The 12388-nt window shown below is 49.3% G+C and overlaps 1 protein-coding gene across 3 annotated transcripts in view; it reads left to right on the top strand.

The window, feature by feature from the left end:
- The window catches only part of KIAA1755 (KIAA1755 ortholog), a 133891-nt gene that overhangs the window by 73952 nt on the left and 47551 nt on the right, over positions 1–12388 (top strand). For all 3 annotated transcript variants that reach the window (XM_077459049.1, XM_077459048.1, XM_077459050.1), the window contains exon 12: positions 11957–12148. In XM_077459049.1, the coding sequence (XP_077315175.1) occupies positions 11957–12148 (192 nt within the window). The remainder of the gene's footprint in view (positions 1–11956; positions 12149–12388) is intronic.

The raw sequence follows: 12388 nt of genomic DNA, 5'->3' as shown, positions 1-12388 counted from the left end.
TTTGGAATCAAGCACACAGACCTTCTTAATTCATTTGGCTCACTTCCCTGACCCAAAAAAGCACACCGTACTATATGCCCCTACCCTCCTCTTTGAAGAGGTTGAGCGGTGTCATATTTCTACTGGGGCTGCTTATTATGAGGGGTTCCCACCATCCCTGTGCTGTGCTGACTTCCTCCTGGGTGTTCTTATTATGAGGGGCTCCCACCATCCCTGTGCTGTGCTGACTTCCTCCTGGGGGTTCTTATTATGAGGGGATCACACCATCCCTGTGCTGTGCTGACTTCCTCCTGGGGCTGCTTACGGTGCTGCTGTCAGCGCTGTATGTCACGGAGCTGCTGTCAGCGCTGTATGTCACGGAGCTGCTGTCAGCGCTGTATGTCACGGAGCTGCTGTCAGCGCTGTATGTCACGGAGCTGCTGTCAGCGCTGTATGTCACGGAGCTGCTGTCAGCGCTGTATGTCACGGAGCTGCTGTCAGCGCTGTATGTCACGGAGCTGCTGTCAGCGCTGTATGTCACGGAGCTGCTGTCAGCGCTGTATGTCACGGAGCTGCTGTCAGCGCTGTATGTCACGGAGCTGCTGTCAGCGCTGTATGTCACGGAGCTGCTGTCAGCGCTGTATGTCACGGTGCTGCTGTCAGCGCTGTATGTCACGGAGCTGCTGTCAGCGCTGTATGTCACGGAGCTGCTGTCAGCGCTGTATGTCACGGAGCTGCTGTCAGCGCTGTATGTCACGGAGCTGCTGTCAGCGCTGTATGTCACGGAGCTGCTGTCAGCGCTGTATGTCACGGTGCTGCTGTCAGCGCTGTATGTCACGGAGCTGCTGTCAGCGCTGTATGTCACGGAGCTGCTGTCAGCGCTGTATGTCACGGAGCTGCTGTCAGCGCTGTATGTCACGGAGCTGCTGTCAGCGCTGTATGTCACGGAGCTGCTGTCAGCGCTGTATGTCACGGTGCTGATGTCAGTGCTCTGTATTACGGTGCTGCTGTCAGTGCTCTGTATCTCCTGCACCCTCTTGTTTGCCTACCCTGGTCCCTGACCTTCCCTCTCCTCCATTGCCTTCATTAGCTCCATAGTCCTGAATTGTCAGAACAATTTCCCAAATAAAAAAAAAATGCTTGTAGTTATCGATCCCAAATTCACCTCATACATGTATTATGCTATTGTCCAGGTGGTGGGACTACGTGCTACCCCCTAATAATTACCCCGTGGCCGCAAATTCGACCTAAAGGTTTGCGAAATTCGCCTCCCATTGAAGTCAATGGAGCCCGCGGCGAACGGTCGTTTTCGCGAACGTTTGTGCCCGTTCGCGTTTCGCGTTCGCGAAACGTCCCGTCGGAAGTTCGTCCATCACTAGTAATGGCTACACTATTAATGGTATATCATATAACACCACCTTGTACTGTATAACACTGGTAGTTGTACTGGCCATCCCTGTGCAGCCATGACTCGAAGCTCATTTTACCATTTTATTGCCTTTTCCTTTGCATAATCTTCATAATTCCTATCCAAAGTTGTTAAATAGTGATGGCCGAACGGTTCGCCCGGCGGTCGTTTCGCGGCGAATTTCCGACATTCGCGGTCCGCACGTTCGAACGCCTTTTTCCGTCGTTCGCCGCGGCGGACTTACGTGTTTAATGTATACAAGAACTTTAACCTTTGGTGACACGTTTATCATGTGATACAGGACAGCCAATTGAGACATGACAGCACATGGACACTTGTACATTCCCCCTAACCTATAAATACACCCGATCCGGTGGCCATTTTACATTCTTTCTTCTGTTAAGATAGGGACAGGTTCCTGTGTGGAGTAGGGAGAGATAAACCACTAGCTATTTGGTACACAAAAGTTCTTTTCAGGACTGGTATAGGTGTTAGGTGTTGATAGGTTTGCTGTGCTGCTGATTCTTGCAGCAGCCTGAGTGTCTTTTGTTAGTTTAGAGAAAGGGAAAGGACGGTGTATGCTACAGGGACAGCCAGATTAGTCTTTCATCATCATCATCATCATCATCATCATTAGCTGTTACTATCAAGGTCCACAAAAGAGCTGTTCCAGTAACCACTAATCGTTCTCTTTTTTTGCCAATTTGTATAGGGACAGGAAGGAAGCAGTGTTGTCAGGCAGTGAGGGTAATTTTAAAGACTTGCTGTTATTATTAGTTCCACAAAGGTTCTTTTCAGGACTGGTATCAGTGGTACAGTAATAGGCTTGTACATGTATAATATTCTTTCTTCCAAATATAGAAAGGATATTATACTTGACTGCTGCCCTTCTGCTGCAGTCTGCTAAACATTCACAACTCACTTGTTCCACAAAAGTTCTTATAAGGACTGGTAACTTGGTATAGGGTGCTACGGTACATAGGCTTGAGTGCGGTACAGTCTGCTGTTCTGTAAGGACCGCTATCGGTCCACAATAGATAGGGTTGACGTGCACCACTGCTGACCGCTGCCCTATACTGCAGCAGTCCTTCAGCGGTATAGGGACTGACGTACAGTCTGCTAATCACTAACACACAACCTGCTTGTTCCACAAAAGTTCTTATAAGGACTGGTAACTTGGTATAGGGTGCTACGGTACATAGGCTTGAGTGCGGTACAGTCTGCTGTTCTGTAAGGACCGCTATCGGTCCACAATAGATAGGGTTGACGTGCACCACTGCTGACCGCTGCCCTATACTGCAGCAGTCCTTCAGCGGTATAGGGACTGACGTACAGTCTGCTAAACACTAATACACAACCTGCTTGGTCCACAAAAGTTCTTATAAGGACTGGTAACTTGGTATAGGGTGCTACGGTACATAGGCTTGAGTGCGGTACAGTCTGCTGTTCTGTAAGGACCGCTATCGGTCCACAATAGATAGGGTTGACGTGCACCACTGCTGACCGCTGCCCTATACTGCAGCAGTCCTTCAGCGGTATAGGGACTGACGTACAGTCTGCTAAACACTAATACACAACCTGCTTGGTCCACAAAAGTTCTTATAAGGACTGGTAACTTGGTATAGGGTGCTACGGTACATAGGCTTGAGTGCGGTACAGTCTGCTGTTCTGTAAGGACCGCTATCGGTCCACAATAGATAGGGTTGACGTGCACCACTGCTGACCGCTCACCTATACTGCAGCAGTCCTTCAGCGGTATAGGGACTGACGTACAGTCTGCTAATCACTAACACACAACCTGCTTGTTCCACAAAAGTTCTTATAAGGACTGGTAACTTGGTATAGGGTGCTACGGTACATAGGCTTGAGTGCGGTACAGTCTGCTGTTCTGTAAGGACCGCTATCGGTCCACAATAGATAGGGTTGACGTGCACCACTGCTGACCGCTGCCCTATACTGCAGCAGTCCTTCAGCGGTATAGGGACTGACGTACAGTCTGCTAATCACTAACACACAACCTGCTTGTTCCACAAAAGTTCTTATAAGGACTGGTAACTTGGTATAGGGTGCTACGGTACATAGGCTTGAGTGCGGTACAGTCTGCTGTTCTGTAAGGACCGCTATCGGTCCACAATAGATAGGGTTGACGTGCACCACTGCTGACCGCTGCCCTATACTGCAGCAGTCCTTCAGCGGTATAGGGACTGACGTACAGTCTGCTAAACACTAATACACAACCTGCTTGGTCCACAAAAGTTCTTATAAGGACTGGTAACTTGGTATAGGGTGCTACGGTACATAGGCTTGAGTGCGGTACAGTCTGCTGTTCTGTAAGGACCGCTATCGGTCCACAATAGATAGGGTTGACGTGCACCACTGCTGACCGCTCACCTATACTGCAGCAGTCCTTCAGCGGTATAGGGACTGACGTACAGTCTGCTAATCACTAACACACAACCTGCTTGTTCCACAAAAGTTCTTATAAGGACTGGTAACTTGGTATAGGGTGCTACGGTACATAGGCTTGAGTGCGGTACAGTCTGCTGTTCTGTAAGGACCGCTATCGGTCCACAATAGATAGGGTTGACGTGCACCACTGCTGACCGCTGCCCTATACTGCAGCAGTCCTTCAGCGGTATAGGGACTGACGTACAGTCTGCTAATCACTAACACACAACCTGCTTGTTCCACAAAAGTTCTTATAAGGACTGGTAACTTGGTATAGGGTGCTACGGTACATAGGCTTGAGTGCGGTACAGTCTGCTGTTCTGTAAGGACCGCTATCGGTCCACAATAGATAGGGTTGACGTGCACCACTGCTGACCGCTGCCCTATACTGCAGCAGTCCTTCAGCGGTATAGGGACTGACGTACAGTCTGCTAAACACTAATACACAACCTGCTTGGTCCACAAAAGTTCTTATAAGGACTGGTAACTTGGTATAGGGTGCTACGGTACATAGGCTTGAGTGCGGTACAGTCTGCTGTTCTGTAAGGACCGCTATCGGTCCACAATAGATAGGGTTGACGTGCACCACTGCTGACCGCTCACCTATACTGCAGCAGTCCTTCAGCGGTATAGGGACTGACGTACAGTCTGCTAATCACTAACACACAACCTGCTTGTTCCACAAAAGTTCTTATAAGGACTGGTAACTTGGTATAGGGTGCTACGGTACATAGGCTTGAGTGCGGTACAGTCTGCTGTTCTGTAAGGACCGCTATCGGTCCACAATAGATAGGGTTGACGTGCACCACTGCTGACCGCTCACCTATACTGCAGCAGTCCTTCAGCGGTATAGGGACTGACGTACAGTCTGCTAATCACTAACACACAACCTGCTTGTTCCACAAAAGTTCTTATAAGGACTGGTAACTTGGTATAGGGTGCTACGGTACATAGGCTTGAGTGCGGTACAGTCTGCTGTTCTGTAAGGACCGCTATCGGTCCACAATAGATAGGGTTGACGTGCACCACTGCTGACCGCTGCCCTATACTGCAGCAGTCCTTCAGCGGTATAGGGACTGACGTACAGTCTGCTAAACACTAATACACAACCTGCTTGGTCCACAAAAGTTCTTATAAGGACTGGTAACTTGGTATAGGGTGCTACGGTACATAGGCTTGAGTGCGGTACAGTCTGCTGTTCTGTAAGGACCGCTATCGGTCCACAATAGATAGGGTTGACGTGCACCACTGCTGACCGCTGCCCTATACTGCAGCAGTCCTTCAGCGGTATAGGGACTGACGTACAGTCTGCTAAACACTAATACACAACCTGCTTGGTCCACAAAAGTTCTTATAAGGACTGGTAACTTGGTATAGGGTGCTACGGTACATAGGCTTGAGTGCGGTACAGTCTGCTGTTCTGTAAGGACCGCTATAGGTCCACAATAGATAGGGTTGACGTGCACCACTGCTGACCGCTCACCTATACTGCAGCAGTCCTTCAGCGGTATAGGGACTAAGAGTTTTGTCACAGGGTCATTTAAAAAATGACATGCAGAGGAAGAGGCAGGCCCTTCCGCAGGGGTGGTAGGGGTAGGGCAGGAGCAACAGGCTTGAGCCAAAGTGGGAAGTTGCAGAAGGTGCGTTCAATTACTTTAAAGGATGCACCAGACTTGGTTGAGTGGCTCGCTCAGCCTTACTCTTCTGCACCCTCCTCATCCTCTCGATCTGCACCCTCTTCTTCACTCTCTGCTATGTGCACCCCCAAAGACACTACCACCAACAACACGACCACCACCACCACCACCACATACCTTCCGCTTGAGTCACTGGAATTATTTTCCGATCCATATCAAGAGGACATTTCTGATGCGCAGCCACTCTTGGTATTGGATCAGGAAGAGGAGGTAGCAACAAGCGCTACTCAGCAGTCTGACGCCAGTACCCAGATCAGCCCAAGGAGGAGGTTGGTCCCCGGTGTTGCTGCCTACTCTACTTATAGCGGTGGGGAAGGTGACGTTGATGATGACGTGTCTAGTGATGTCACGTGGGTGCCCACAAGAGAGGAAGAGGAGGGGAGTTCAGAGGGAGATATGGACCAGCAGATAGGGAGGAGAAGCAGCAATGACTTACATTGCACAGCAGGGACAAAGCAGACTGCAAATGTATCAGGAGCGAGTCATCGACCATGTACGGTCACATCTGGCGCTCCCAGGACACCGGCACATGGCTCCGCAGTGTGGGCTTTTTTTAACGTGTCCGCTGCTGACAATAGCGTTGCCATCTGCAATCTTTGCAGTCAACGCGTTAGTCGCGGTAAGCCCAATACTCACCTAGGGACGACCGCCTTAAGAAGGCACATGAGCAGCCATCACCGAGCCCAGTGGGAGCAACGGAACACACAAAGCCACACTGCAGGCTCTCACCGTCCAGCCTCGTCTTCTACTTCTCCTTCTCCTCTCTCCTCACAATTGTCCTCCACTCCACCTTCCATCACGCCAAGCTCACATTTTTCTGCAAAAAGGCAGGCTTCCGTGGGCCTAATGTTTGAGCGTAAAAAAATGATGACGCCGGATAACCCTCTTGCCCAACGGTTGGCGGCTGGCTTGTCAGAACTCATAGCCCGCCAACTACTGCCATATAAACTGGTGGACTCGGAGGCCTTTCGCAAATTTGTGGCCATTGGAACACCACAATGGAAGGTCCCAGGAAGGAAGTATTTCTCAGAGAAGGGCATCCCAGAGCTATATGGCCATGTTCAGCGGCAAGTGAATGTATCTCTGGCACACAGTGTCGGTGCCAAGATACATCTGACCACAGACACGTGGTCTAGCAAACACGGGCAGGGAAGGTATATCAGTTTTACTGCCCACTGGGTGAACCTTCTGACGGCCGTCAAGCATGTAACCCGTGGCACCCGTGTAGATTTGGTTTTACCGCCACGGATTGCATGCAGGCCTGACTCTTCTTCTCCTCCTCCTACTCCATCCTCCTCCCTCTCCTCCTCAGCTGCCTCCTCCTTTTCCGCTGCTAGCGTCTCTTCCACTGCACCGCCCAAGCTCCCCAGAACCTATTCCACATGCCAGGTGAGACGTTGCCATGCCGTGCTGCGTCTGTTGTGCCTGGAAGCAAAGAGCCACACTGGCCCGGCACTCCTTTCAGCTTTGCGTTCACAGGCAGATGAGTGGCTAACACCGCTCAATTTGACAGTTGGTAAAGTGGTGTGTGACAACGGTGCCAATCTGCTTAGCGCATTGAAACAGGGCAAAATCACGCACGTGCCGTGCATGGCACACGTCTTAAACTTGGTCGTGCAGCGATTCCTTGTCAAATACCCTGGGGTCCAGGACATCTTGCGGCAGGCAAGGAAAATCTCGGCCCATTTCAGAAGATCTTACACGGCCATGGCTCGCCTTGCTGACATTCAGCGGCGACACCATCTGCCGGTCAGACGTCTTATTTGCGATTGCCCGACGCGATGGAACTCAACCTTCTATATGCTTGATAGGCTGCTCCAGCAGAAACGTGCAGTTAACGTCTACCTGTATGAACTCTGCGAAAGAAACGGTTCTGGGGAGCTGGGTTTTTTTTCACCGCGCCAGTGGCTGCTCATGCGCGACACATGCAGACTTCTGCGGCCATTTGAGGAGATCACCAAACTGGTCAGTCGCAGCCATGGCGCCATCAGTGACATGGTACCTTATGCCTTCTTTCTGGAGCGTGCATTGCGTCGTGTCATTGATCAGGCTGTGGAGGAGCAGGAGCGGGAAGATGAGGAAGTCGCAATGCTGGATGAATTCCCAGGGGGGGCTACTCTATCTGAGACAAGTCAACAACAGGAGTCTGATGAGGAGTCAGAGGAGGATGGTGCCGGGGCGGATGAGCAGGAGCAAGAAGAGCATGCTTTAAACCTTTCTGGGATCCCTGTTGTGCGAGGATGGGGAGAGGAGAATGAAGAGGACGACATTATCCTGGATGATGAGCAGGAGCCAGGCCACCACACCGCTTCCACTTTAGTGCAAATGGGGGCCTTCATGCTCCAGTGTTTTAATAGGGACCCCCGTATAAAAAGCATGAGGGTCAAGGACCAGTACTGGGTGGCAACGTACTTAGACCCCCGGTACAAACACAAAATGGCGGAAATGTTACCGCCGTCGCAGAGGGCTGTCAGAATGCAGCACTTCCAGGCCTTGCTTCGAGAAATGCTGCATTCTGCTTTTGCGTGCGCTGGCAGAGGAGCAATTCCCACTCCCAGAGAAGGATTTGCGGGTACCAATCCAACAGCGCCTGCAAGAAGAGGCCGGTTTGAAGATGTGTTGGTGACTTCGGATATGAGGTCATTCTTTCAGCCGACCCATCGACAGGTGTCATCCGGATCCAGCATCAGGGAACGCCTAGACCGTCAGGTGTCCGACTACATTGGGTTAACGGCCGATGTGGACGCTCTGAGGAGTGATGAACCCCTAGACTACTGGGTGGGCAGGCTTGACCTCTGGCCAGAGCTTGCCCAATTTGCAATCGAACTGTTGGCTTGCCCCTCATCCAGTGTCCTGTCCGAAAGGACGTTCAGCGCAGCAGGGGGGATTGTGACCGATAAGCGTACTCGCCTAGCTCACCACAGTGTTAACTACCTCACATTTCTAAAAATGAATGAGGCATGGATCTCGGAGGAATTCAACACATGTGATCAGTAGACCATGTATATGTCTATAAACAATTTTTGGAATCAAGCACACAGACCTTCTTAATTCATTTGGCTCACTTCCCTGACCCAAAAAAGCACACCGTACTATATGCCCCTACCCTCCTCTTTGAAGAGGTTGAGCGGTGTCATATTTCTACTGGGGCTGCTTATTATGAGGGGTTCCCACCATCCCTGTGCTGTGCTGACTTCCTCCTGGGTGTTCTTATTATGAGGGGCTCCCACCATCCCTGTGCTGTGCTGACTTCCTCCTGGGGGTTCTTATTATGAGGGGATCACACCATCCCTGTGCTGTGCTGACTTCCTCCTGGGGCTGCTTACGGTGCTGCTGTCAGCGCTGTATGTCACGGAGCTGCTGTCAGCGCTGTATGTCACGGAGCTGCTGTCAGCGCTGTATGTCACGGAGCTGCTGTCAGCGCTGTATGTCACGGAGCTGCTGTCAGCGCTGTATGTCACGGAGCTGCTGTCAGCGCTGTATGTCACGGAGCTGCTGTCAGCGCTGTATGTCACGGAGCTGCTGTCAGCGCTGTATGTCACGGAGCTGCTGTCAGCGCTGTATGTCACGGAGCTGCTGTCAGCGCTGTATGTCACGGAGCTGCTGTCAGCGCTGTATGTCACGGAGCTGCTGTCAGCGCTGTATGTCACGGTGCTGCTGTCAGCGCTGTATGTCACGGAGCTGCTGTCAGCGCTGTATGTCACGGAGCTGCTGTCAGTGCTGTATGTCACGGAGCTGCTGTCAGCGCTGTATGTCACGGAGCTGCTGTCAGCGCTGTATGTCACGGAGCTGCTGTCAGCGCTGTATGTCACGGTGCTGCTGTCAGCGCTGTATGTCACGGAGCTGCTGTCAGCGCTGTATGTCACGGAGCTGCTGTCAGCGCTGTATGTCACGGAGCTGCTGTCAGCGCTGTATGTCACGGAGCTGCTGTCAGCGCTGTATGTCACGGAGCTGCTGTCAGCGCTGTATGTCACGGTGCTGATGTCAGTGCTCTGTATTACGGTGCTGCTGTCAGTGCTCTGTATCTCCTGCACCCTCTTGTTTGCCTACCCTGGTCCCTGACCTTCCCTCTCCTCCATTGCCTTCATTAGCTCCATAGTCCTGAATTGTCAGAACAATTTCCCAAATAAAAAAAAAATGCTTGTAGTTATCGATCCCAAATTCACCTCATACATGTATTATGCTATTGTCCAGGTGGTGGGACTACGTGCTACCCCCTAATAAATGGCTACACTATTAATGGTATATCATATAACACCACCTTGTACTGTATAACACTGGTAGTTGTACTGGCCATCCCTGTGCAGCCATGACTCGAAGCTCATTTTACCATTTTATTGCCTTTTCCTTTGCATAATCTTCATAATTCCTATCCAAAGTTGTTAAACCATCTGGGAAAGCTGATATACAGTACATTCTGGATATTGCCTTGTGTAGTGTGACTCTCTCAGTATGTTGACTGAATCAGCATGCTTCACGTAATCACAACTGTTACCTCATAATAGTAGTAGTAAATATGATATATTGCTTTTGTTGCTGTAACTGGGGGCTGTTTTTTGCCACTTTATTGGGTCCAGTTAATAAGAGCGTTTGCAATGTTTAGGAGCCATTTAAAGCCCCGTGCAATGTTGCCTATCAAAATATCCAAGTTCACCAATATGTCAGGAGCTTGCTGACATCTTTTTTGGTTGAAGTTTCAATTAAATAAGAGATCTCAATTTCACTCATCTCTAATCCTGAGTATTGCCATGTACTATCTACAGTGAATGAGTACCACTATTGATACTTAACCTACTCCGGGGGTCTGCAAGCCATCGTTTGCGATCTACCCATTGACTGCAGGCAGCTGACGGGTAAATTGTGAACATGTCCCTGCTTTGCTGGTCCTTCCCCTCAGCCTCTGCCGCTCTCATCTTCACCGCAGAGCAGAGAACAGGAGCTTCTGGAGTCAACTTTAAAGTTAATCAGCAGGCGATTGGTGGCTAGGACACTGGGTGGTCCGAGCCACCAATCATCAGCTTGTTATTATGAAATGTTAACTCTGGCACAGTACTGAATTGATGGCGAGTGCGGGAGCTGCCAAGGTTAACTTTTCATATTAACAAGCTGGTGATTGGTGGCTAGGACCACCCAGTGTCCTAGCCACCAATCACCAGCTTGTTAATATGAAAAGTTAACTCCGGCAGCTCCCACACCCGCCATCAATTCAGTACTGTGCTGCCTTCCGCTCTCCGCTTTGCAGTACGCCGGTTGTAAAGTAGAACTTCTATGCAGCCTGCACCTTAGTAATTTGCTCCTGAAACCGACCACCTTCAAGGGAGATGATTTATAAGCTCAGCTAAGGCACCTCCTAGCCCACCTACTACCTTCAGGAGAGACACCTCTTAGGCTTAAAATAAAGAGGCTAAAGCTAACCATACACTGTATGTATGTATTTTGACTGGTTCCTGATGAACTGGCTGAAATTCGATCAGTGGGTGGCCCTGTCGCTCGGCAACTCTTGATTAAAAAAATTGACAGAGCCAGGATGCATCTGCATCTGCTATTTGAACATTATGACAGCTGATGGGGTAGTTTGTCTAAATACAATAGATACAGAGGGAGATTCATCCATAGTCACTGTATAGTGTGGATAGGGGAACCTGTTCTTTTTGTGTTCATCCTAAAACCTTATGTCCAAAAGGCATTTTTGCTGAAAGTGGTTGGCAGTGAGGGAGAAACAAAGAGTGTAAGCCTAAGAGGCATCTTCCCTAGTAGGTTGTCAGGAAGACACGATGAATCTAAGCCCCTGTACACACGGTCGGAGATTTTGTCCGTCGGATTTTGCCTGTCGGATCTTGTCCGAAACTGTTGTCCGATCGGACAAAGTGCCACACATGCTCAGATCAAATTCTTAGACCAAAGCTATTGCCTACTAGCCTGAATGTAGTCCCGTCCTAACGAAATAAGGTCATCACGTTAAGTACGATCGGATTTTCTAACAACTTTGTCCTACTGTGTGTATGCAACAGTTTCGGACAAAATCCGTCGGACAAAAGCAGACGGATTTGGTTGTCAGAATGTCTGACTGTGTGTGCAAGGGCTTAGAGGCATGGTGAGATGAAATACTATGGCATTAACCAGCAAAGTTAGTACAGAGTAGAAGGTGGTGGCTATCAGCAGGCTTAGCAGTCATACATTTATAGAGCTCCTTATCCTCTCTGTTAGCTATCAACATTTCTCTTTTTAATTTCACCAAGTTATATTTCTAAAATGCTGATGAACTACTGTAATGTGGCCAGTGGATGGAGGCACAATTGCCCATCCTTAAACTTGAGTTTGACATGAATGTTATAACCCCTCTTTTGGATTTTTCTTCATCTACCAAAATTGGATTTAGAATTGTTTTGTACCTAAAGTCACCAGAATTGTTGTTTTGATACAGGTGCATTATAACCACGGGCTGGTCCTTCTGGATAATGCAAATAAATTCAATGGGTCACTGTTTCCAGAAATGGAGTCATTTAAGGCTACAAGAGGAGGCTTCCAGACCAAACTAAGCAGCTTCTACATGAGTGTGGAGAGACAAAAGGAGGAGCTGGAGAAACTTCTCAGTCTTTACAGGTTTTGTGATAAGGTACAAGAAGAAATCATAATAAATATATTGTCATAGAAGATGGCTTAACACGCAGTGTGCATGGGGCCTTTACCATATTGCAGTCATAAATCTTGGGTCTAAATATTTCTGCACCTCGGTGCCCAATTTCTAAAAATCCTATCAGCACTGGAAATATATGATGGATAGATGCACTATTTTTATACTAAAGAAAACATGACACACTCTTTCTAGGACACAAATTCTACACAATCCTACTTA

The sequence above is a fragment of the Lithobates pipiens genome, unplaced genomic scaffold, assembly GCF_037356315.1.
Source record: "Lithobates pipiens isolate NorthernLeopardFrog02 unplaced genomic scaffold, aLitPip1_a1.2 Scaffold_28, whole genome shotgun sequence".
NCBI classification, from domain to species: domain Eukaryota; kingdom Metazoa; phylum Chordata; class Amphibia; order Anura; family Ranidae; genus Lithobates; species Lithobates pipiens.
The sequence above is the reverse complement of the archived record's forward strand: the minus strand, read 5'-3'. Positions and strand labels throughout refer to the sequence as shown.